Source organism: Mytilus galloprovincialis, chromosome 11 (genome assembly GCF_965363235.1).
Source record: "Mytilus galloprovincialis chromosome 11, xbMytGall1.hap1.1, whole genome shotgun sequence".
Lineage (NCBI taxonomy): Eukaryota > Metazoa > Mollusca > Bivalvia > Mytilida > Mytilidae > Mytilus > Mytilus galloprovincialis.
Window position 1 is genome coordinate 65,619,547 of NC_134848.1, and position 22,307 is coordinate 65,641,853.

Below are 22,307 nucleotides of genomic sequence, written 5' to 3' on the forward strand. Positions count from 1 at the left end.
TTTTGTGTAAGTAATTTTTTGTAATATTATGTATTCTTTATATTTGGGACACAGATCCTGTCTCTTTACTTTTCAGATTAATTTAAATTCTTAGCATGTATCTAATGTTTCGAAGATAAACAAGCTATGGTGTTTTTGTTTGAAATTAATATTTGCTCGTTGTGTATCTGATGACAATTTTTTATACGCTTTTGAAAGCATTTGTTATACCTATTTACGAATGTACGCACATACAAATCGTCAGTCTTCAAATAGTATGATATAAACATAATTTCGCATTTTTAAGAGAATACATAAATGAAACAGATCATTGAAAAACATAGCTACGGCTATTTCATATGTATTCAGTATCATTGTCTTACAAAAATCTATATTAGATAAATGGGATCTTGCCCTAGACCTCAATCTCAGTTAATTTGACCATGTATCAAAGTGAGATTGCAATCTCAAATCAGGTTTTTGATCTTGCACCTCGAATAAAACTTTTTCACAATTTTGAAAATTTTATATTACTTTGACCTTGACATTTCAAGCGTTTTGGTTTGGATATGATTGAGATTTTTTTATTATCATGTGTGAGCCTGTGATATAAGTATTATTGATATCCGATAAAAAGCAATTGAGTAGGTATCCAGCAACAGATTTTGATCTAATTGAAGTAAGTAGGGAATTAATCTTACATTTCACTAGAGTAAAACATTTTTGGGTGATAAACATGTATCTTAGGTGTTTGAAAGCACCATTATTTTTTGTTCTCGTATCTACGAAATTGAGGTTACATAGTTACTAAACTTGATAGTCTAATGCTTGTCAACTGGAAGAAAAGGATGAAAACTAGACTGTTTACTTCTAATAATGATTATTATCTAATATGCACTTACAAGTGATGTAAAGTTTTGTCTGTATTACTGATATATATTTTGAAAAATATTGTTAAGTCCATTATGATTTTAAGATAACTAAACATCCATTGTACAGACCAACTAGATTAAGCAATAGGTGAAATATACCAAAAGTAAATTCAAACTCTAAGTCGAAAGTAAACGGACAAAGCCATGGCAAAAAAATGAAACGACCAAAAGACATGTACCAATTTACGAAACACAACATATAAAACTTAAGGCTCGTCAACATGAACCTAACAAAGACCAGGAATGATCTAAGGTATTCCAGACACTGAGCAGATTCTGTGTTGCCCATGTGAGTAAAACCATCTTATAATAGTATTTCGATCACATTTGGACAGAAGAGGATAGGATTATGTGTATGTCAATAGGAACACATCCGTCGTTATCAGTGAAAAAGATATTCCATAACGGTCAACTAACTGGTGATGATGCCCGTAAAGTTTTTCGAAAAATTATTTCTCCTTCAATATTTGGAACTCGTCTTGGGAGCAGCAACCTACTATCAATGAAATTGTGATTGAAAATAGTAGCTCTAAGTTATCGCATCATTTGGTAGGTTTTTACGTCAAATGTAGGGGCTACTGGAATGTCGATACATTGAAATGGAAAGTTCAATAAGCAATAAACTGCATATGATTTGAGTTTTCAATTTGTAAATATTTTTGAGCAAATACTTGTGTATCGATCGGTTAATCAATCTTTACAGAGTGAATTCTATTATTTTTTTACTGAATTAATGTGTTTATTATCATGGTGAATTTGATTTCATTTTAGGCGTTTTCGTGACATTATTTGTGGCCAGCTCAGGTATAAATTTAAAATACATGCTTTTCTGAGTTTTTTAATCTTCTTTCTTTTGAAGCTAAGGTTTTCAATGAGCGTTTTCCATAGAAAAAATACTCCTGTTTTATGATATAAAATATCATGAATTGCACTTTATTCATTCTCAATACTACCGATAAATTGAAACAAAAGCATAAATAAATATATAATTGATATCAATTTAAACGCAAACACACTGAATTTCCCGAACGTAGAAAAAAATTGTAAATATACTGTGTTAAAAATAATCTGTGCATATTTTACAATTAAATGCAATGGATTTTTTGGTTCTCTCCTTTAGATAGCACTTCGTTAAAATATCTTTGAATTAATGTAATGTTGACTATTTATGTCATTTATGTTCATCGAGCTCTTCGCACGTCTCGTTACTAATAAACGATTTTGGCATTGAGAGTTCCTGATGGAGGTTAATCATAAAAGCGCTTAGGGTGCATTGCATCGATAAAGGTTATTCCATCTTGTTTCCAGGCAATGAACATATTACCTATCGATTTGAATCAAAATTCAATATTATGTCTTTGTCACATTTTTACAAATGTTTTAGGGAAAGACTTTTGTAATTTGTTGCGAAAATGATTTTTTTTTAATTCCGTCTCAATTATTAAAAGGGACATTTTTATTTTATTTTTATTTAGATTGCGGAGTGTTGTGTCTTAAGACATCGCTTTCAGATTTAACGAATGCTATTGAACTGCTAGTGAAAAACAATTAAAAATGCAGTTCTGATTTAGCATATAAAAAATGTTCTTTGCAGGTTATTGTTCTTCTAATTACAAATGCTATGACCATGGGTATTATTATACAGCAGGAGGAGGGTATTGTATCTGCCATACTGGCTACTATGGGCAATGCTGTAGAGAGGGTATATAAATTTATATTGATTATTCATTCTCAATTATCCGCTATCTGCTATATATCACCGATAAATGTTTTGAAATTAGTTGTTATAGCAATTGATACTTTATTTTTTCTGTAATTTATGATATCATTTTTAAAGTTCGTTTATGATCAAACATCCAAAACCTTTAGATCTGCAATTCAATCAAACTAGATTAAAACATCTTACTTGTCTAAGGTAATCAATGTGTAAATAAAAACGTAGTATACTGGTACATTTATTAGTTTCCTTCTATACATGCAACCTGCTATTATAATTAGTTTAATGTGTAATTGTCTATTTATTATTTATCAGGCAATTATAAATTGAGCAAGACTTTCTTTGTTTGTTGTTTAAAAGCTCGATCACGTTTAATGCTATCAACAATTGATTTCTTAGAAAGTGACAAATGTAAAAGTAACCCATGTCTGAATGGAGGTACCTGTATAAACGATGTTCATCATAGAAGATACACGTGTACTTGTTTAGCAGGAGATTTTGGTAGAAGATGTGAACAACGTAAGTTTATTTAAATGTATGCTACATATAGAACATAGCATATTGTAATCATCATGTTATATTGTCCTTAGCTTCACCTTATATATTCATTATATAAGGTGGAGTCAAGCAAGACAGCAACAAAAAGAAAAGATAATCTTAACAACATCAAAAGGTCATTATTTAATTTTCATCAATATACAGATGTTTAAAAAAATTCGACGCTTTTTATCACAATGAAATATTTCACAGTTAGTACTTACATGTATACTTTGTATTTACATTATGTTATAGATCAAATTTAATCGTTCTGTGTTTGTTCACTTTGTCTTACCTGATCACCTTTGTATCAAAAGACCACTACACACCTTAACAAAGATTACTCTGTCTTCGTTGATTTGTGTTCTTTGAAATTTGGTTACATGGACTAACGATCCATTTCAATAGCTTACTCATGTTACTCTCGTCACGTGACAATACGAAAACAATAATCCCTTACCGGAATTGAAAATAAAGCTCTCCTGATGCGTTTGTGATGGTAGTTGTGAATTGAAAAATCAGTAATGAATATCAAGACAACATGCTCTTATTCTGTTTTCCTGTGATAATTTGGCGCTATAATGTCATCTTCCATTACGTATACATCTATTCGTGAACCGAGACTATGTACATGGTGCAAATAAACTGGAATTGCACAGATGACACTTTTTTTGTCATCATGAATCATTTAAATTGAGAACAAACTAATCTAAAAATGTCTGAGTGAAAAAGTTGTCATGTATTGTAAAATGCACAGTATGTTATTCCAGAAGTATGTATGTTGATTTAAAAGCGCCTTGAACAAACACGATTCACTTACATGTTTTGCATTTTTGAGTAAAAATATAATACGGAAATTTTGGTTTAAAGACCTACTAATTTTGCTGAATAATGAATAATAAGAAATATGTATAAGACGGAATTCTGGTTTAAGGACCTACTAATTTTGCTGAATAATGAAGAATAAGAACTATGTAGAAAAATAGAATTGAGAATAGAAATAGAGAATTTGTTAAAGAGACAACAACCCGACCAAAGAGCAGACAATAGCATAAGGCCACCATTTGGTCCTCAATGCAGCGAGAAACTAAAATCAAATATCATACAAAACTAAACATGCTTATTACTAAGCTATACTATTGAGTTTATGAATACTGATATGGCAATTATGAGATTTCTTCTTTTCTCCATGTTGAAAATCATATTTTTTTACTTTCAGATACAAAACAGCAATAAACCGCTGTTACTTATTTATGTGTATCTTTTGCTGAGCATATACGTATTTTGAGTCATGAGTGGACACCCCACCCCATATACTTTGTTATTCCATTCATGTAATACATGATATACTCAGATTTTCAGACTATTTTGAAGGGCGATCTGATATTTTAAAGAAAAAAAAGAATGTTGCTGCCGTAATTTAATGTAACCGAACACATAAGTGTATTTTTTATAAAATATACCAATCAAACAATTTTAAGAGTTCTTGTACCGATCCTGAGTAAATAAGATTATTGATACCGGTATTGACTTTTAGATATAAAAAAGTAGAAAAGTTACCTGTCATGATACGATAACAGAATTTGTAAGCGCCGGTTCAGCATTTTGAATAAAAAGAAGAAATATAACACTGAAAAAAGCTTATTAAAGTGCTAGTAACTGTTTCTTCATTTATCTGTCGCGTTCTTTCAATTGATACCTATCATGAGTTATTTAACGTAATAATGTTGTAATATGTATATGATACTTAAAAACGTATATCATAACATTATGTACAAATATGCCGAGTTTTAATCCATGCTGTAGGAATAAAAAAATAATTAAACTTACAAATGTTGACGAACTTCTACATTTTATAACTGATCAGGACTTTTCATTTTCTTGGGAAGTGTTAAGAACGCACATCCAAACATATTTTTATTTCTTGTAATTTGTATAAAACATTTTTCATTTCACAGTCCGTTAATCTAACCATTTTGTAGATTTTTTTTATGAAATTCGTCCTGCTTATGTATAGTTAAACTATAGATAACTTCATTTACTACGATGATTCCATCTATTTAAGAGGATTGTGATAAAAAGTAACTGCTGCTAGTGTTTAATTTACATAGGTTCCAACATAACTGATTCACCAAGAATTACACTTGTTAATGTTAAAGTCATTGCTGAGGGTACGAGTCTAGTGAAAATTCCATGCATTGCTGAGGGTATTCCGACTCCAGTTGTTACCTAGGAGGCTATTGGTGTAAGATACTGATATTTATCAATGTGATAATGCTTCTTTAAAATTGTGTGTACAAATGTACATTTGATCGATATTTATGCTTTGTCTTGCCTTTTTGCTGGTGTTTATTAAGAAAAATCCAAGTTTCGGTTTCTAACTAACAATTGTTAATGTTTTAATAATGACATAATTCATGTCTGCTTTGCTTGTTTTCAATCTTCATTTATTTAGACTTGTGTTTACAAATATGAAGGTGCTAGTAATGCGATTTTATTAAAAGTTCAGGAAGATTCGTACTTTTTTAGGGAAGATACCCGCCAAATGTAAAACAGATAGCCCACTACCTTATCATACAAAACATCACCATCGGAGATACTGGTTATTATACCTGTTCTGCTAAAAATCGTGCTGGACTCGATATCAAAACTGTACATGTCCTCGTAAATGGTAAGTTATTATGCAAGAAAAGGGGGAAAAACGGACTCAAACAAAATTTAAAAAAGAAAAGTCTATAAGAACTGGCGAAATCAAATTTTCATCCAACGTTACAAATTACAAAGAAATACCATAATCTTGGCTTCATACAGGCATTTTCCGAAAAAAATATGGATTAGATTTGTGTCATTACTTGTTTTACCTCTTACCTGAATAACATATGTTTATAGTTTCGTTATTATGACAAAAACGAATGAGCAACTCAACCATACAAAATAGAATAATGTATTAATTAATTGTTGTGCTATTCTCACACATGTCCTGATCGATGCGAGAAAAGTATATATTTCTCTTCACCAGTGACACATTTGTGCGCGGCAAATGATTAGTCGAAATTCAATATATATTTTATATTGTAACGTCATGATAAAAGGCGACCATGTCTTATAACGTCACATATAAGGAACACCAATTTCTGAAAATATTTAACAAGGAATGATCAAAAACAATAGTGAAACAGATTCCACCACTATACATCTCGTGTATGACGATATTTCTCAGTTCACAACAGTTGCATATTAAATTTAACTGTCTAGTATGGAGAAATACCGTAACTCACTTGTTGCAGCGGTGAAATCTATTTTTAATAATTGGGATTTAGCAGCAACAACTGTGTAAACATCTATCACAGACAAACAACACCACTGACCAACAAAATTCAAAAAAAACCATCTAATAATCTTACAAAGACGCCTAAAAAAAAGGGTTAATAGTTTATTGTATATTGACAAAGAGGCCGATCAAGGTTACCAAGTTGTTTTTAAAACAATTGATTGAGTATTTTTCATAGTTCCACAGGTCTAATGACCTTTTTAAAACTGATATCGACGTCAACCTGAAATAATCAATCAGATATATTCGTATATTTTGATAGGCAATAATGTTAATGTTAAAATTGATAAATTATCGACTTGCACCGCAGAACACATACAACTCTAAATTGTGCAGTTTGTATCATTTTACCAATTTGCCATTAAACCTCTTATTCCATACACAATATAACAACACTAAGTGAATAATAATGAACATCTTCTCATACCTACGATGTAGGTCTGTGACTATTTGCGTTTATTTGTTTTTTCTTTTGTTTTAAGATACAAAAATCAAAAAAACGACAAACAAAAGTGATTAAGTTTCACTATCATGATTTTTTTAAAAGCACATGTTAAACAAACGTGTTAACGTTTTGCGTTTTTCTATTTCTCAAAAACCAAAACATAAAACGAAATGGATTAATTTTTCCTTTTTGATTTCACTTAACAAAGTTTTTTGTATTTTTTCTCATTTTTTCTCGTTTTAATAAAAAAAAATAACTTTAGATTTAGAAGATACATGACAAATGATAATGACATAACTCTCCACAAGTGACCAAATGTCACTAAACGCGTTAAACAAAGCCGTTGTCGCATAGTAAGCTATAACAGCCGACTGTTTTTAAAAGTTTATCATTAAATGAACAACAGAATATGCCTATTAAAAATATATTTATTAAAGTAAATCTTATACGGTGAAATAAAGTATAGAATATTAGAGCTAATAGCTATTTCAGGTACTGTGGATCTTAAGCAAAAAGAGTAAAATTCGACCAAATTTGGTCCCTAAAATATTTTTTTCGCAGAAATATAGCCAAAACATGACTCACTACACTTAAAGATTAGGTATTCCGCTAATCATTCATGAAAAAATATCTCTGGGTAAACATATTTTAAATCGGTGGCGGATAATTCAAATTGGGTCATATTAGGGGTGTAAACTGTTTATGTAGACCAATTTTTTATATGTTTGCTATCATACCAGACAATTTCCACCATATAAACTAACTAACATGTTATATTGATGTTGGTGTTTGTTGAATATGTTTGTTCAAATGACTGACCTATGGTTGACAATAAAAAAAAACTTAGTGCAAACCTTTAAAAAAGATGGGGTGGGGGTAGTGACATACAGTCAAACCTGGGTAAACCGGACCCTGAATAAACCGGATTCCTGTCTATTCCGGTCAAAAATTAAAGTCCCAAAAATTCCCCTTCATAACCTTTGTAAAAATGCCCTCTATAAACCGGTCCCTGTGTATTCCGAATTCCGATCTCATTAGGAAGTCCCATTACACTTAATTGCATTATTAAATACCTGTCAAAACCGGTCTGTTTAATTAATTTAACTGTACATCATGATAAAGTATTGATCGATGTCTATCAACACAAATTTGTTTACACAAGAGGGTCCTTACGGGTATTAAACTATTGAGGCGTTAATCCGTGAACTTCTTGTAGTGAACTGTTTTTATAAACAATATTAAATGGTCATTAAAATAATTTAGTTCAAACAAGAATGGAGAATTTATGTACGCTTAAAAAGAGAAAAAAAGATTTTGATAACAATCTTAATACTCCGTCGCCGAAAAGGTCTCGCAAAGAACTTACATTGAAACTAAAGTACGATCTTATAACGGAATATGAAAAAACACCTAAGCCAACGCAAAAAGATCTTGCAATACAGTTTGGGATTGGCAAGACAACTGTTTCAGACATTTTAAAGAGAAGTGGTGAATATAAAACGATTTACGAGGACAACACAACATCTGCAAGAAAACGACATGATACGGGAAGTAAATACGGAGAGCTAAATGACTTAGTATTTCAGTGGTTCAAGCAAGCTAGAGCAAAAAACATTCCGTTGAGTGGTCCAATTATTCAGGAAAAGGCATTAGAATTGGCAGAAACCCTGGATTTAACTGATTTTAAGGCATCAAATGGGTGGTTAGAAAGCTGGCGGTCAAAATTTTCGATTGGCTTTTTTAAAGTTTGCGGTGAAAGTGCCGATGTCGATCAAAGTGTAGTTGACGATTTCAAATCTAAACTGGAAAATATTGTCGGGGATTACACACCTGAAAATGTGTTTAACGCAGATGAAACGGGTTTATTCTTTAAAGCATTACCGGACAAAACACTTGGTCAAAAAGGGGAAGCATGCAAAGGTGGAAAATTAGCTAAAGAAAGAATAACAGTGATGCTAGCATGCAGTAGCACAGGAGAAAAGTTACCGCCGTTAGTGATTGGCAAGGCAAAGAAACCAAGATGTTTTAAAAACATAAACGTTAACAATTTGCCTGTCATTTGGCAATCTAGCAAAAAAGCGTGGATGACAACTTACATCTTTACCGAATGGATACAGCAGATTAATAAAAAAATGAAAACTAAAAAGAGGAAAATATTATTGTTTCTTGACAATGCAACATCGCATTCTGATTCAGTTACTCTAAGTAACGTGACGATTAAATTTTTCCCACCGAACACTACGTCTAAACTTCAGCCTTTAGATCTTGGGATTATTCGTGCATTCAAAGCCAGATACAGGAAGCATATGTTAAAACATGTCATAACAAAGATCGACAATTGCACTGACAACACTTCTCTGACAAAAGAAATTAATGTTCTCGATGCTGTTCATTGGATTGATAAATCTTGGAGTGATACGAAAGAATCAACAATCGCATCATGTTTCCGTAATGCTGGATTCCCCGTTGTGAACCCCGATGAAAATGTTGACCCTGACAATGAAGAAGACCCGGATGATGACATTCCACTTTCGGAATTAATGGGGATGGTACGACAATTTTCCGGCAATGATGATATTTCGTTCGATGAAATGCTCGCTATTGAGGAAGCTATGCCTACGGAGGAAACATTTGACGGCGACTGGGAAAAAACTTTGGTTGAACAATTTAAAGAACGCGAGCATGACGCCAATGAAACGAGTGATAGCGAGAGTGAAGTTGACGAGCCTGAAATGGATGCTCCTGGTGCCGATTTCTCGTACGAGGACGTGTTGAAAAACATTAGATATATGATTAACTTTTCAAATTTGAAAGATGACCGAATATTAAAATTTCTCATGCCAATGAAAACTATGATAGAAGACACTATAGTTCGTAGCAAAATGGTCAAAAAGCAGGGAACACTTGACCTGTTTATGTTAAAATAATTGTACACATATCATGATTTAAACTTTATTAAATACATATATTTTCAGCATTTTTGTTATTACATGTTTATATAGTTTTTAATTGGATTAGGACATTGCATTATAAAAATCCGGCGTACATTCCTACACTTCCGGTAAATCAGAAAACCTGAATAAACCGACCCACTGCCCAAACCGGCCTATTTTCTTGGTCCCATAGCTGGCCGGTTTATACAGGTTTTACTGTATTTAAAAAAAAAACTTTTGCACAAAAAAATTAGAAATAGAGAGGCACTAAAATCAAACAATTTTGGGATGGATGCTTCAAATGATTTTCTTTAAATACAGAGATAAACAAAATGGGTTCATTACTAGGTTCATTATATTTATGGAAAATTTGGGTTTTATGTTTAAAATTTAGGGATTTAGAGAATCAATTTATTTTACAGCGTATTCTTCAAGTAACTAAGTAAAAACTCGTTTGAATCAAAACTGAACATATAACTTTGTAATTTTTTTCTTCAATTCAATTAAAGTAAAGGTTAGAGGACAAAATACTACATCTTTGTTGAAAAACCGTAATTTTGGAATGAAATGAGCTTTAGGCAGATGCTAATTTTAATAAATATCAGTGGCAGTGCTACTGTTGTTCTTTCGTACATTATTCATGCTTTAATTATTTTCAAAAGAAAAAAGGTTTTGGTATTTCCTTTTGAGTGTTTTTTTGTTGTTGATACATGTATATATGTTAGCGGCAATAAGTGAAATTAGGCATTAAGCTTAAATCCTAGGCAATAACCTAACGCCTAGGCATTAAGTTATTGCCTGAAATTTTCAGGCATTAAGCTTATTTCCTGAAATCTGGTGATGATTATTCACCCTATTGCCGAACATATTTTTCGGCAATAACAAAACTCTGGAATTTATGCATATTTGGTTATTTAATCTGGATATAAAGTCATTTCTTAATTACATTTCTAATATTACATGTATAAATATACATTCTTTTAATAGATTTTCAAATAAAGTAAGTTTATTAAGTAAGTTAGCAGTTAAAAAACAGAATTTACTCATACTTGTTTTTGTGGTATTACAAATTATAAAAAAATATTCAATTTAAAAAAGGAGGAGATTCTATAGAATAATTAAAATATGTATTTGAAAATTTGTACACTTCACTAGTCAAAAGTAGACAAAATTAAGAATTGATTTTTTGCTCACACCATTTTCCATTTTTATGCGACCGCAAAAATTGAAAAAAATTTGGTCGTATATTGGTATCACGTTGGCGTCATCGTCTACGTCGTCCTCGTCGTCGTCCGAAGACATTTGGTTTTAGCACTATAACTTTAATAAGTTTAATAGAAATCTATGAAATTTAAACACAAGGTTTATGACCACAAAAGAAAGGTTCGGATTGTTTTTGGGAGTTTTGGTCCCAACAATTTAGGAATTAGGGGCCAAAATGGGCCAAAATAAGCATTTTCTTGGTTTTCGCATCATAACTTTAGTATAAGTAAATAGAAATCAATGAAATTTAAACATAAGGTTAATGACCACAAATGGAAGGTTTGGATTGATTTTAGGAGTTGAGGTCCCAACAATTTAGGAATTAGGGGCCAAAAAAGGGGCCCAAATAAGCATTTTTCTTGGTTTTCGCACCATAACTTTAGTATAAGTAAATAGAAATCTATGAAATTTAAACACAAGGTTTATAACCATAAAAGGAAGGTTGGGATTGATTTTGGGAGTTTTGGTCCCAATAGTTTAGGAATTAGGGTCAAAAATTGAATAATTGGGGTTCTTTGATATGCCGAATCTAACTGTGTATGTAGATTCTTAATTTTTGGTCCCGTTTTCAAATTGGTCTACATTAAGGTCCAAAGGGTCCAAAATTAAACTAAGTTTGATTTTAACAAAAATTGAATCCTTGGAATTCTTTGATATGCTGAATCTAGACATGTACTTAGATTTTTGATTATGGGCCCAGTTTTCAAGTTGATCCAATCAGGATCCAAAATTATTATATTAAGTATTGTGCAATAGCAAGAAATTTTCAATTGCATAGTATTCAGCAATAGCAAGAAATCTTCAATTGCACAGTATTGTGCAATAGCAAGAAATTTTCAATTGCACAGTATTGTGCAATGGCAAGAAATCTTCAATTGCACAGTGTTTTGCAACAGCGAGTATTTTCAATTGCACAGTATTGCGCAATAGCACGAAATATCTAATTGCACAATATTGTGCAATAGCAAGATATTTTCAATTGGAGTTATCTTTCTTTGTCCAGAATAGTAGTTTAATCAACTTAAATCATTGTTTTATACAATATACAATGTATATTCACTTTTACTACCAACTGATAAATTAAAACAATCTTTACCATTCAGTGATAACAAGCACTTTTTACATTTTAATATTTTATGATGTATTTAAATGAGTAGTTATTGTTACAAACTCCATTAGAAATTTGAATTGAGATCAGTTTTGGAATAAGGGAAAGGGGGGTGTAAAAAAAATTGGGGGGGTCAATTTTTCTAATTACAGATTTCATAAATATAAAGAATATTTCTTCAAACATTTTTTTGAGAGGATAAATATTCAACAGCATAGTGAATTGCTCAAAGGCATAAACAAATATTTTAAGTTCATTAGACCACATTCATTCTGTGTTAGAAACCTATGCTGTGTCAACTGCTTCATCACAATCCAAATTTAGAGCTGAATCAAGCTGGAATGTTGTGTCAATACTTGCCCCAACCGTTCAGGGTTCAACCTATGCGGTCGTGTGAACCTGCGCCCTGCGGAGCATCTGTTGTTTTTTTTTATCAAATAAGTAAATTTTCTTTGTTAACAGTTCCATAACTTGTGATAACAAAATGATTTTAACACAAATTTAAACTATTATTTGATGCGTTTTAATATAGATAACATAATTTATTAATGATTTTACTAGGATGAAACTGGGCACTGTAGTTTTGCATTGGTAAAATTCGATTTTTTTCTTTTGCTCATATTCAAACGTATGTAATTGCAGTATTAAAATAAATAGCTGAAGTACTCCGTATTTATATGAAAGATTCACGAGATTTGCCTTTGAACTTTTTTAGTATGAAACCGTGAAACTTCGAATCAGCTCCCTCAAAGCAAATAATGATTTTACCGGTTATATATTTTAGTAGTTATATTTTTTTACTTATGTTTTGTTGCAAAGCAGATATAATATCAACATTATTTATTACCCTTTAATTTAAAACTAATAATTATTTTCTAATAATTGTTTTTTTTTAAAGTTGTTGGTTAAATTTGATAAAATATATCAATTTTTTCATTTGCTATTTTCTTTTCCGCCAATACTTAAGACAGCGGTCTAGTGAGGAATAGTGATCCAGAAATAGTATAATCAAGTTATCTCCTAAATGTTATTGCTGCTAAAGTTTTTTCTCTCTATCTCTTGAACGAAAAGGAGTAGGTCCGGTAAGGACCGATTTTGGCCTCAAATTTCAGGCTCATCTGACGAAAGATTTTGACCACTTTTTAAACACTCAAGTGTCTATTTCATTTGAATCAATTAGTTTATGTGAACTGATTTAGTCATTGAAAACGATCCAATTCAAGCTCAAATATGAAATATCTACCAAATATGCCGAAAAATGTCACTTTTCGGATGGTTTTTGTCAAAAATGAAAGCGGCCGCATCCGTGTTCATTCTCAACCTCTATATATGTTATGTATTATCATAAAATACAACTTACATTTCAATATTAAGGATGAACACAAATGCGGCCACTTTCGTTTTACACGAAAACCGTCTAAAATTTAACTAAAATGATAGAATTGTGAAGATTTCAGTAATTTAGCATGACTTAATGGTGCTAGTACCCGATATATGTGCATTGTATTGTCAAAAAACAGCCCATATTTATGTTGCCTAAGCATTCTACTGACCAATAAATAACTAAAAGCTTTTACAATCTGATACAACTGCTATATTTTGGGGTCAAAAGGGGTCTTACTGGACCTACTCCTTTCAAAAAGGGGAAATAACTCATTTTTCGAAATTACATCCAGATTAGTTTGAGCAGGACATTTTTAATTGCTGGAATGTGTAATATGATATAATTACCCTCAATACACCTAAAAATAGTTGTTTTCATAAGAAGGGACTATTTTATCATGAAAATATTCATATGAAATATTTATTAACAAATAGAACCTAAAAAAAGGGGGAATTTCAGGGTAAATTACAATGACTAATATTCCTCTATTGGCAACTTTCTGCAACATTTACCCAAGATTTATTTTGCAGCATTTTGTTGACAAAACATCCATAATTTTATATTTTATAGTCTTTTATTGGAGGATTTCTGCGTTTTCGGTAAAATCAGATGTAAAAAATGACAAAAAACGGCAAAAATCATGCCGATTTTTGTGTTAAGTGGACCACCTTATGTACCAAAAAAACTGTTTTTATTCGAAAAATTTGTCAATTAGCAGTTTAAATGATCGACCCATGAAAATAACAAAAATGTATATGCTTTATCACATTTTTACCATAAAAAACAATGTTAGCCATTTTCCTTGCTATACTAATATATTCATTAGATGTCACGTGGTTTCCATGGCAACCAGACTATTCAGATTTTTTTATTGATTTTTTTTTTTAATATGACTGTTAGTTTGGACCATTTCAACTTAAAAAAAAAGTATTTGAAAAAAAATAATCTGGCCAAAATTTTTCATATTTGGTCTATTATTACAGAGAATTGATGGTAATTATTCTTATATTTTGTACATTTCAGCAACAAATCCGACACTAGTTGCACCAGTTATTATTGCTTCTTCTGATGTTATAGTGAACCTCGACACAGAAGCAGTTATTGTCTGTAATGTTACCGGCTATCCGACTCCAGATATTAAATGGGTATATGACCATGTACGTATTCAAACACAATTACAGGATATAAAGTGCAAACACATTTTACAACAATTGCAAATTTAATCTGACAATGATATTTATGATTTTGAAAATATTCTGCTGAATCTGATAATGCAACAGTATACTTAACAGAAAGAGAAAGACCAAAATTGCTTTAACGTTGTTTAAGCACTAGCTCCAGAATTTAGATAATAATTTTAAAAAAAAGACTTTCGATTACCCATATCAATTAAATGAATTTGTCCAAAAAACATCGTTGGAAGCGATAATGAGTATGAATGATTGAAAGTCAAAAAAAAGTATTTCATGAAAGTTTTACTTGTCCCATCGCGTTATGTTGAGGAATAGATATTAGTGATTTCCAGGATTTATATATAATCATTTAGAAGTAATATGCGTTGTGCCTTTAAGTAATCCTGTTTGAAAATTTATTGAACTTAAAGTTCGTGTTTAAATATTGCCCTTAATCAATAAGAAGTATCTTTACAATCATTCATTAGTTTTAACTATTAATATTATAAGTAAGTAAAAATGATTACACAATTCAATTTAAATCATTCAAAGCAGTGACCCTGTAAGTGTACATAGTGTTCAAAAGTAGAGGTTTAATTATGAAATACAAAAAATGCTGTTTCTGTTTAAATTTAGGACAAAAATATTTCAACTGTACTCATTTCTGGTGGATCTTTACGAATTCCAAATGCAACAAGTGAGGCCTCTGGTCTTTACACATGCATTGCTTCAAATGATGCTGGTTCAGCAAAGGCGTTTGTATTTCTTTATGTTGTCCATGGTATATAAAATTATTTCTTTAGGTTTAATACAAATAGTTTAGCACCAAAGAACAAACGATCTCCTAATGTGAATAACGTTTTGAGAACAATTATAATCTTTCATGAACAAATTAATATTTCATTTGATTATTCCTTAAAGTTTTCAAATTCAACCACAATCAAAATTTAAAACAAACATCTGCAAATCTTCTTATTAGACATATCGTTAATATAAGGTAGTAATGAACTGATTAATATATAAAAAAAAACATCTACAGAAGCTGTAAGACAGGCACGAAAATATTGCAAGAATTATTTTTTGTAATAACTCTCATGTAATAACAATATTCACATTCATAGGAAACGATGTGTCGCATCAAATCGTCACTACACAGAAACTTTAGAACGGAAACCTTTATTGGCATTTTTTAAGATGCATATACACTGGTTATCAATTTTACGAAGCACCATTTTGTATATAAGGACGAGCCTGTATCAAGCCAGATCTATTACGCGACTACAATGCTTAATTGACATCATTGCAAATAGACGATAACTTCACCTGGTTTCCGAATATCTAGTATAATTTTATGATTGTCGAACGTCCAGCATATTTAGGACAATACATAATCAGAAAATTGTGGGTTTTTTACCAAGCCAGCTAGAACTTAACATGAAATCGTTCTCAGTCCATAAATTTAATTTCTAACAGAGACGATGCTATTAAATTATTTGTTTCCATCTAAAACTAAACTGGCGTTCGATAAGATTCAATTTTTTTAACAGTATGATATGTATCTCAGGTCAATTTATACAATTAAAGTGCAAACTCGAAAAATAAAGCGTAACGATTCCAGATTGATCATAGCTGCACTAAGTGTTATTAACCCAATCATTGTTGTTTTGTTAACAAAACTGCTAATTAGTTTTCATTTGTTTTATTATGTTATGTGTTAAGGATATTTTAAACATTTCATTAGAAACTTTTTTATAATTTGTATATTTAAGGAAGTATTCCACCTCGCGTGGCACCTGTAATAACAACTTCTCCACATGTAATAGTGAACTACTACACAGAAGCAGAGATTATCTGTAATGTTACTGGTTTTCCAACTCCACATATAACATGGGAATATGATCAAGTATGTTTTTACAGTTCCGTTTTATTTGAGTATTCAAATAAAGGCAACAGTAGTATACCGCTGTTCAAAAGTCATAAATCGATTGAGAGAAAACTCATCTGGGTTACAAACTGTATTAACTAGGGACTTTAAAGTGTATTTATTAGGGACTTTCTGTTTTGAATTTTCCTAGGAGTTCGGTATTTTATTATCTTACTTTTTAGTTATTGATTCATTGTTAAAACAGCCATTTATTCTAATTTGAATTTATGGTTAGACTGAATGGTAATATTTTTACCTTTTCTAACTAACTCCTTTTCCTATAGCCTAAAAATAACAGTTATGAGTTGATCTGTTGTGACTATCGCGAACTGGGAACAGTATATTAACATTATAAGGCCATGCTTAAGTTTCCTTTTTTTCTGAATCTTAAGCTATGTTTTTTTTTAAATCTCAACACTTCTCGTTTTCATTCGTTTTGAATAGCAAAAGGCACATTTATTTTTTTCAAAATAACTTAAAGGATCATTTTAAAAAGTTGAGATAAATCTTTTAAAAAACCTATTTGTAGTCGTCAATGTTGAAATTTGACTACGTTTCACACTCTTTATACTATATATTCGAAATCTACTATGAATGGAACAGATACAGGCGGGAGGAATCACATCTTTCTAACCTAAAAAAGTAGATGAGAAATCTCGCAAATAGAGTTATTTATCTGTTTGAAGAATAACAATCGAAATCAGATGCTTGCACAAATGATTAAAGAACCATCCCCTCCACCGTCATTTCGGACGTGTAACATTCCCTCAAAGAAAAATCGTAACATTGGCAAATGCATTTTAATTTTAGAAATTCACTATGAATTGCTATCCAGCATGAATCAAAACTACAATGTAATGTTTTTTTTTTTATCAATTTCATCAGCTATTAAGCGGCCTTAAAAAAACATAGCATATTAGTTAAACAAAACCGCGCACAATATTTTATTATACAGTTATTTGCAATAGTTAGCAAAGGTACCGACGGCAAATCTCATATTCAACAGTAAAATAACCAAACATTATTTATGATGGAATTTATCTCTGTTAACGTTTTACAGGCGTCTTCATGATATGACAATTTAAATGTTTTATTGGACCAGTAGTTTTTTATAATCAATGTAAATTTCATCTTTTTAACACTCTGTTTTTAATGTTTAAAACAATGCTTTCTTCTGATTTTTTTAATTTAAGGTTAAGTACTCTAGATTTGCTGTTTTTCTTTTGAATATAGTAATAATAAAAAAAATATCAAACCCCGGGAAAATATAATAGATGAAAACATGATTGTTTCACATGACAATTATTCTTATTAAAAAAAATCAGTTGTTTATAAGTTAGCGTGCATGCCTCAATTAAGAAAATTGTGTTCCTGGCAAACAACAAAAAAATGGTATATTGTTGCGGGTTTTTCTCATCTATATCGTAGTAATCGACCACAGGTCGACTTAAAGTTCAGTTAACATTTTTAAATTGGATGACAGTTCTTTTTCTTTTTTGAATTATAAAATTACAAATCCGATACAAACTCTGACAAATCTTTTAGTAGTTGTTGGACCCAAATGCTCTTCGACTTCTTCAATGTAGTTCATTTGGCCTTTTTAATTATTTTGCATTTCAATCGTCCTGATAGCTGTACCGCATCGGTAGAGTACTGATGCTTACATTAATCTTTCAAAAAAAAATTTAAATTTTAGATCATGAAGGGTTTAACAGTACTGATATCTGGAGGAACTCTTCCAATTCCAAACGCAACAAATGAGGCGTCTGGTCTGTACACGTGTATTGCCTCAAATGATGCTGGTTCAGCGAAGGCTTTTGTAAGACTTGAAGTTGTTCACGGTTTGTATGATTTCTTTTATTATATTGTTTCTTTTTGATAAAAGAAAGATAAATATATCAATTTTATTTAAGAATAATATAAATTCCACTTTTGATTCTTGGACAAGCTCTAACCGACATTGAGAAACCTGTAATATATATATGGCAGCTCATATTCCATTGTGTGTGAACAAGAAAAACAGACATAATAGGTCAAAATGTCATAAATTGGGGTACAGCAGTCAGCATTGTGTTATAAGTTACCATTTAACGATTATTTTATCTCTTGATTTTTGTTCAGTCAGACATAAAATTTATGCCATATTCACATACTTTTTAACAGTTAACTCTTTTAATTTTAAGTTGAGCAAATGATGACTTGATTATTATTAATTCTTTTCTATAGATCCTAGTTATATATTTTCCCCTCCAGAACCCTTCAGTGGAAGTGCTGGGGTGTCTCAGAATATCAGTTGTAAAGTTTCTGGTCACCCACAGCCAACGATAACTTGGAAATTCACGTCGGTACGTCTGACCTTTAATTTTTGTTTTCAGTGATTAATGCTCATACCATTTCATCTGATAAATCACATAATTTATGTTATGATTTCAATTTGTTAATATCGATTTTACACGGATTTTAAAACATGAATTGATTGTTACTATGGCTGGAATCGACTCATCTAATAGAAATAAGATGTGTGGTATGAGTGCCAATCAGAAAACTCTCTATCCAAGTCATAATTTGTTAAGATAAACCATTATAAGTTAAAGTATGGTCTTCAACACAGAGCCTTCATCCACACTGAACAGAAAACTATACAGGGACCCAAAAATGATTAGTGTGAAACTATTCAAACGTGAGAACCAACGGTCTTGGTCTTATCTATATGAAAAAAACGAAAAACGAGACATCTATGAACTAAATCAACAAACGACGACTACTGAACATCACATCAAACGATTGGATAACAACCGTCATATTCTCGACATGGTACAGACATTTTCTTATGTATAAAATTATGGATTAAACCTGGTTTCATAGAGCTAACTAAACCTCTCAACTGTTTGACAGTTGCATAACATTCAATTATATTGACAACACTTTTTGAATATAACAAACATATATAGTTGGTAAAAATATTAAAAATAAGGGTACAGCAGTCAACATTTGTTGTAATAATCTTAATTACTGTAAAAATAAATAAACAAAAATGCAACTAAACAAAGACCCACAAGCAAAAATGAAAGACAAGAATAAAGTTATTTAACAGAACACAATGACATGATATGTAAGTACGGAGCCATGCCAAAAACGAACAAATATCGCCATGAATTAGTAAAACTTAACTTATTTCATCTAATTACTTTATAAAGGTACTCAAACTCTCAAAATAACAATTTCCAGTAATTGTTACCATTGAATATAGGTATCAAAGCAGTGATAATGACTGATTACATTTGTATCCTGTAAGACATCTATATTTTTCTTAATTTCTTAAGTTTTAATGATAAAAACTACAGTCCCAAAATCATCTGTGATAATTATGCAAACCCCTTGAGACGTAATCATATAAACTATTGCATTATGATCCTGAACCTTTTGAAGCATCGGAAGGATGATTTAAATATATATTTAACTACTCTACCGATGAGCTGTAAAACAATGTGTTAAATATGATGCTTTTTAAATATTAAAACAGACAATTAATATGTTGTAATTTATTTCGATGACATTCATTCGGTAAAAAGCATAATTGAAGTTAAACTCAAACGTAATACTGTAAATCAGATTAGTCTTGTTTACAGTTTACCCGCCAAACATCTGTTTTACCAGCTCACACGTTATTCGAAAACGGAGAGGTTTTAGAAATAAGTAATCTGCAAGAATCTGGGATCATTAGTTGTAAAGCAATAAATGAATTTGGCAAAGACGAAGCCTCTGCTCATGTCATTGTGCACCACGGTAAGTTTTTTATGTAATGCGTCACATTTTCATACCTGAACAGTTTACCTTAAACGTAGTACACAGTATGCATATCGATTGACATTATAACGAGTAAAAAAGAGTCGGATGATATTTAAAGAAAAATCAAAACTCATTAGTCGTAGAAATACAAACAAAATGCACGGAAAAACGAGTTACCATGAAAAGAAATACACCAGGAACCTATATTTAATAATATTCCATGACTGATTGTGATCATGTCAAGTTTTAAATAAAAACAGTTATTTACATTACGCTTCGATAATGTGACATTGAAACAGAGCATACAAGAATACAATGTCCGTCTTACAAGCAAGCAGATCACTATAACAATACAATAGATGCATTAATACAAATGATCTTGTTCATATATATACTTTTGATTTTGCCATTTGATAAGGAACTTTCAGTTTTGAATTTTCCTCGGATTTCAGTATTCTTGTGCTTTTATTTTTTACATGTAATGCAAAGATAGTCGGACCAATTCAGGGGTACATATGTATTGTATCATCTTCGCGCTAGCCAAGGGTTACGATCCAGTCCCGCTCTCTTCACCCTTGGCGGATTGAGATAATATTTCGGAGACACAAGGTAAGGATTTTTATTGGCTGCAGTAGAAACTCGCTGCATCCAATCAAAAAGCGCCTATAACATGATCACGTGTAAATGTAGAAAGTGTTTGTAAACAATTGCCACGTGTTTATTGTGCAACAAGTCTTTACATCACTAAACATAAGACTATATTTAGTGACAACTTGAATGTTTTTAATCAACTAATAGAAGTTCATGTGTATATTTCATGCACAAATGCATGAATGTTGACGTATATTTTACGTTTCCGGCTTTACCAAGTGGGTAGAATCTAGACGCTACCGTGTTTTACCTCTAAATTGAAGAGTTCAAGTGCTACCATTGGTCAAGAATAATGCATTCTGAATGGGCGTGACTTTAATCATCCGATAGATGGCGCAACTATGATATCACAAATGTTGGCTCAATCTGCCAAGGGTGAAGAGAGCGGGAGTGGATCGTAACCCTTGGCTAGCGAAGATGGTATTGTATACACATAATACGTTAGGATTCGGATGATGGGTTATTTGATTTATACGGTTCTATATTTTTTAGTTATTCTACACTTGATTCTTCACTTTCTCTGTTTTTTCGGGTCATGTAAATTTTATTCTTTTTTACGTCCATTATACTCTATTATGAGAACTTGTTCTCGCAACTCAATTATTGATCAATGGGTTTATCAATAATTTTATGCTTTATCATGCAGGCTGATATTTTTTACAATAATCCTGCTTAATATCACAATACCTTATATTTTCTGACTCTGCAGTTTTTGGATGAATTGTAACGCACAGATATTTTAAATTATTCAGTTGAAACATCAGATGTTTCTTTATAAAGAATAAATTAATGAAATTGTTGTTTTCGTATCACTTTTAATTTCGGTTTACAAACTGATTTACGTGGAGTTTTTTTCTATTTTGTTTTATTCTAGTGATAATTTAGAGATACGATGTCTTGTTGTCATACATCACTCATGCAACCAAGCACCCATGTTGCATGATAGGACCCAACACTATATAAGTGTTTCGGCAGATATACGTAACTACCTATCATCTTGCATTTGATGAAATATGCGATTACCTTTTTTGCAAAAAGAACATATATTTCAGTGGCGGATCCAGAAAAAAATTTAGGGGTGGTCCCAAATGAATATTGAATGGTATGAAAAAGGTTAAAAAAAATACCTTCGACATTATGGA

The 22,307-nt window shown here is 31.1% G+C and overlaps 2 protein-coding genes across 2 annotated transcripts; both read left to right on the forward strand.

Annotated features, from left to right (window-relative positions):
• Positions 1–3,002: 3,002 nt before the first annotated feature.
• Positions 3,003–5,798, forward strand: LOC143050863 (coagulation factor VII-like). Its single transcript, XM_076223968.1, has 3 exons — positions 3,003–3,147; positions 5,277–5,410; positions 5,695–5,798. Exons 1-2 carry the CDS (start codon positions 3,003–3,005, stop codon positions 5,396–5,398), a joined length of 267 nt encoding a protein of 88 aa, XP_076080083.1. The 3' UTR covers positions 5,399–5,410; positions 5,695–5,798.
• LOC143050864 (putative oxidoreductase PXDNL) lies at positions 5,637–21,965 on the forward strand. The gene is made up of 9 exons (XM_076223969.1): positions 5,637–5,648; positions 5,695–5,836; positions 14,653–14,786; positions 15,438–15,582; positions 16,571–16,704; positions 18,422–18,566; positions 18,952–19,070; positions 20,355–20,510; positions 21,865–21,965. Exons 1-9 carry the CDS (start codon positions 5,637–5,639, stop codon positions 21,883–21,885), a joined length of 1,008 nt encoding a protein of 335 aa, XP_076080084.1. The 3' UTR covers positions 21,886–21,965.
• Positions 21,966–22,307: the final 342 nt, after the last annotated feature.

Bases quoted from the DNA above. Each gene is read 5' to 3' on its own strand.
- LOC143050863 (XM_076223968.1), top strand. From the start codon at position 3,003: ATGCTATCAACAATTGATTTCTTAGAAAGTGACAAATGTAAAAGTAAC. The intron at 3,148-5,276 runs GTAAGTTTATTT...TAATTTACATAG, and splicing joins TGGTAGAAGATGTGAACAAC to GTTCCAACATAACTGATTCA.
- LOC143050864 (XM_076223969.1), top strand. The intron at 15,583-16,570 runs GTATATAAAATT...TGTATATTTAAG, and splicing joins ATTTCTTTATGTTGTCCATG to GAAGTATTCCACCTCGCGTG. The intron at 16,705-18,421 runs GTATGTTTTTAC...TTTAAATTTTAG, and splicing joins TAACATGGGAATATGATCAA to ATCATGAAGGGTTTAACAGT.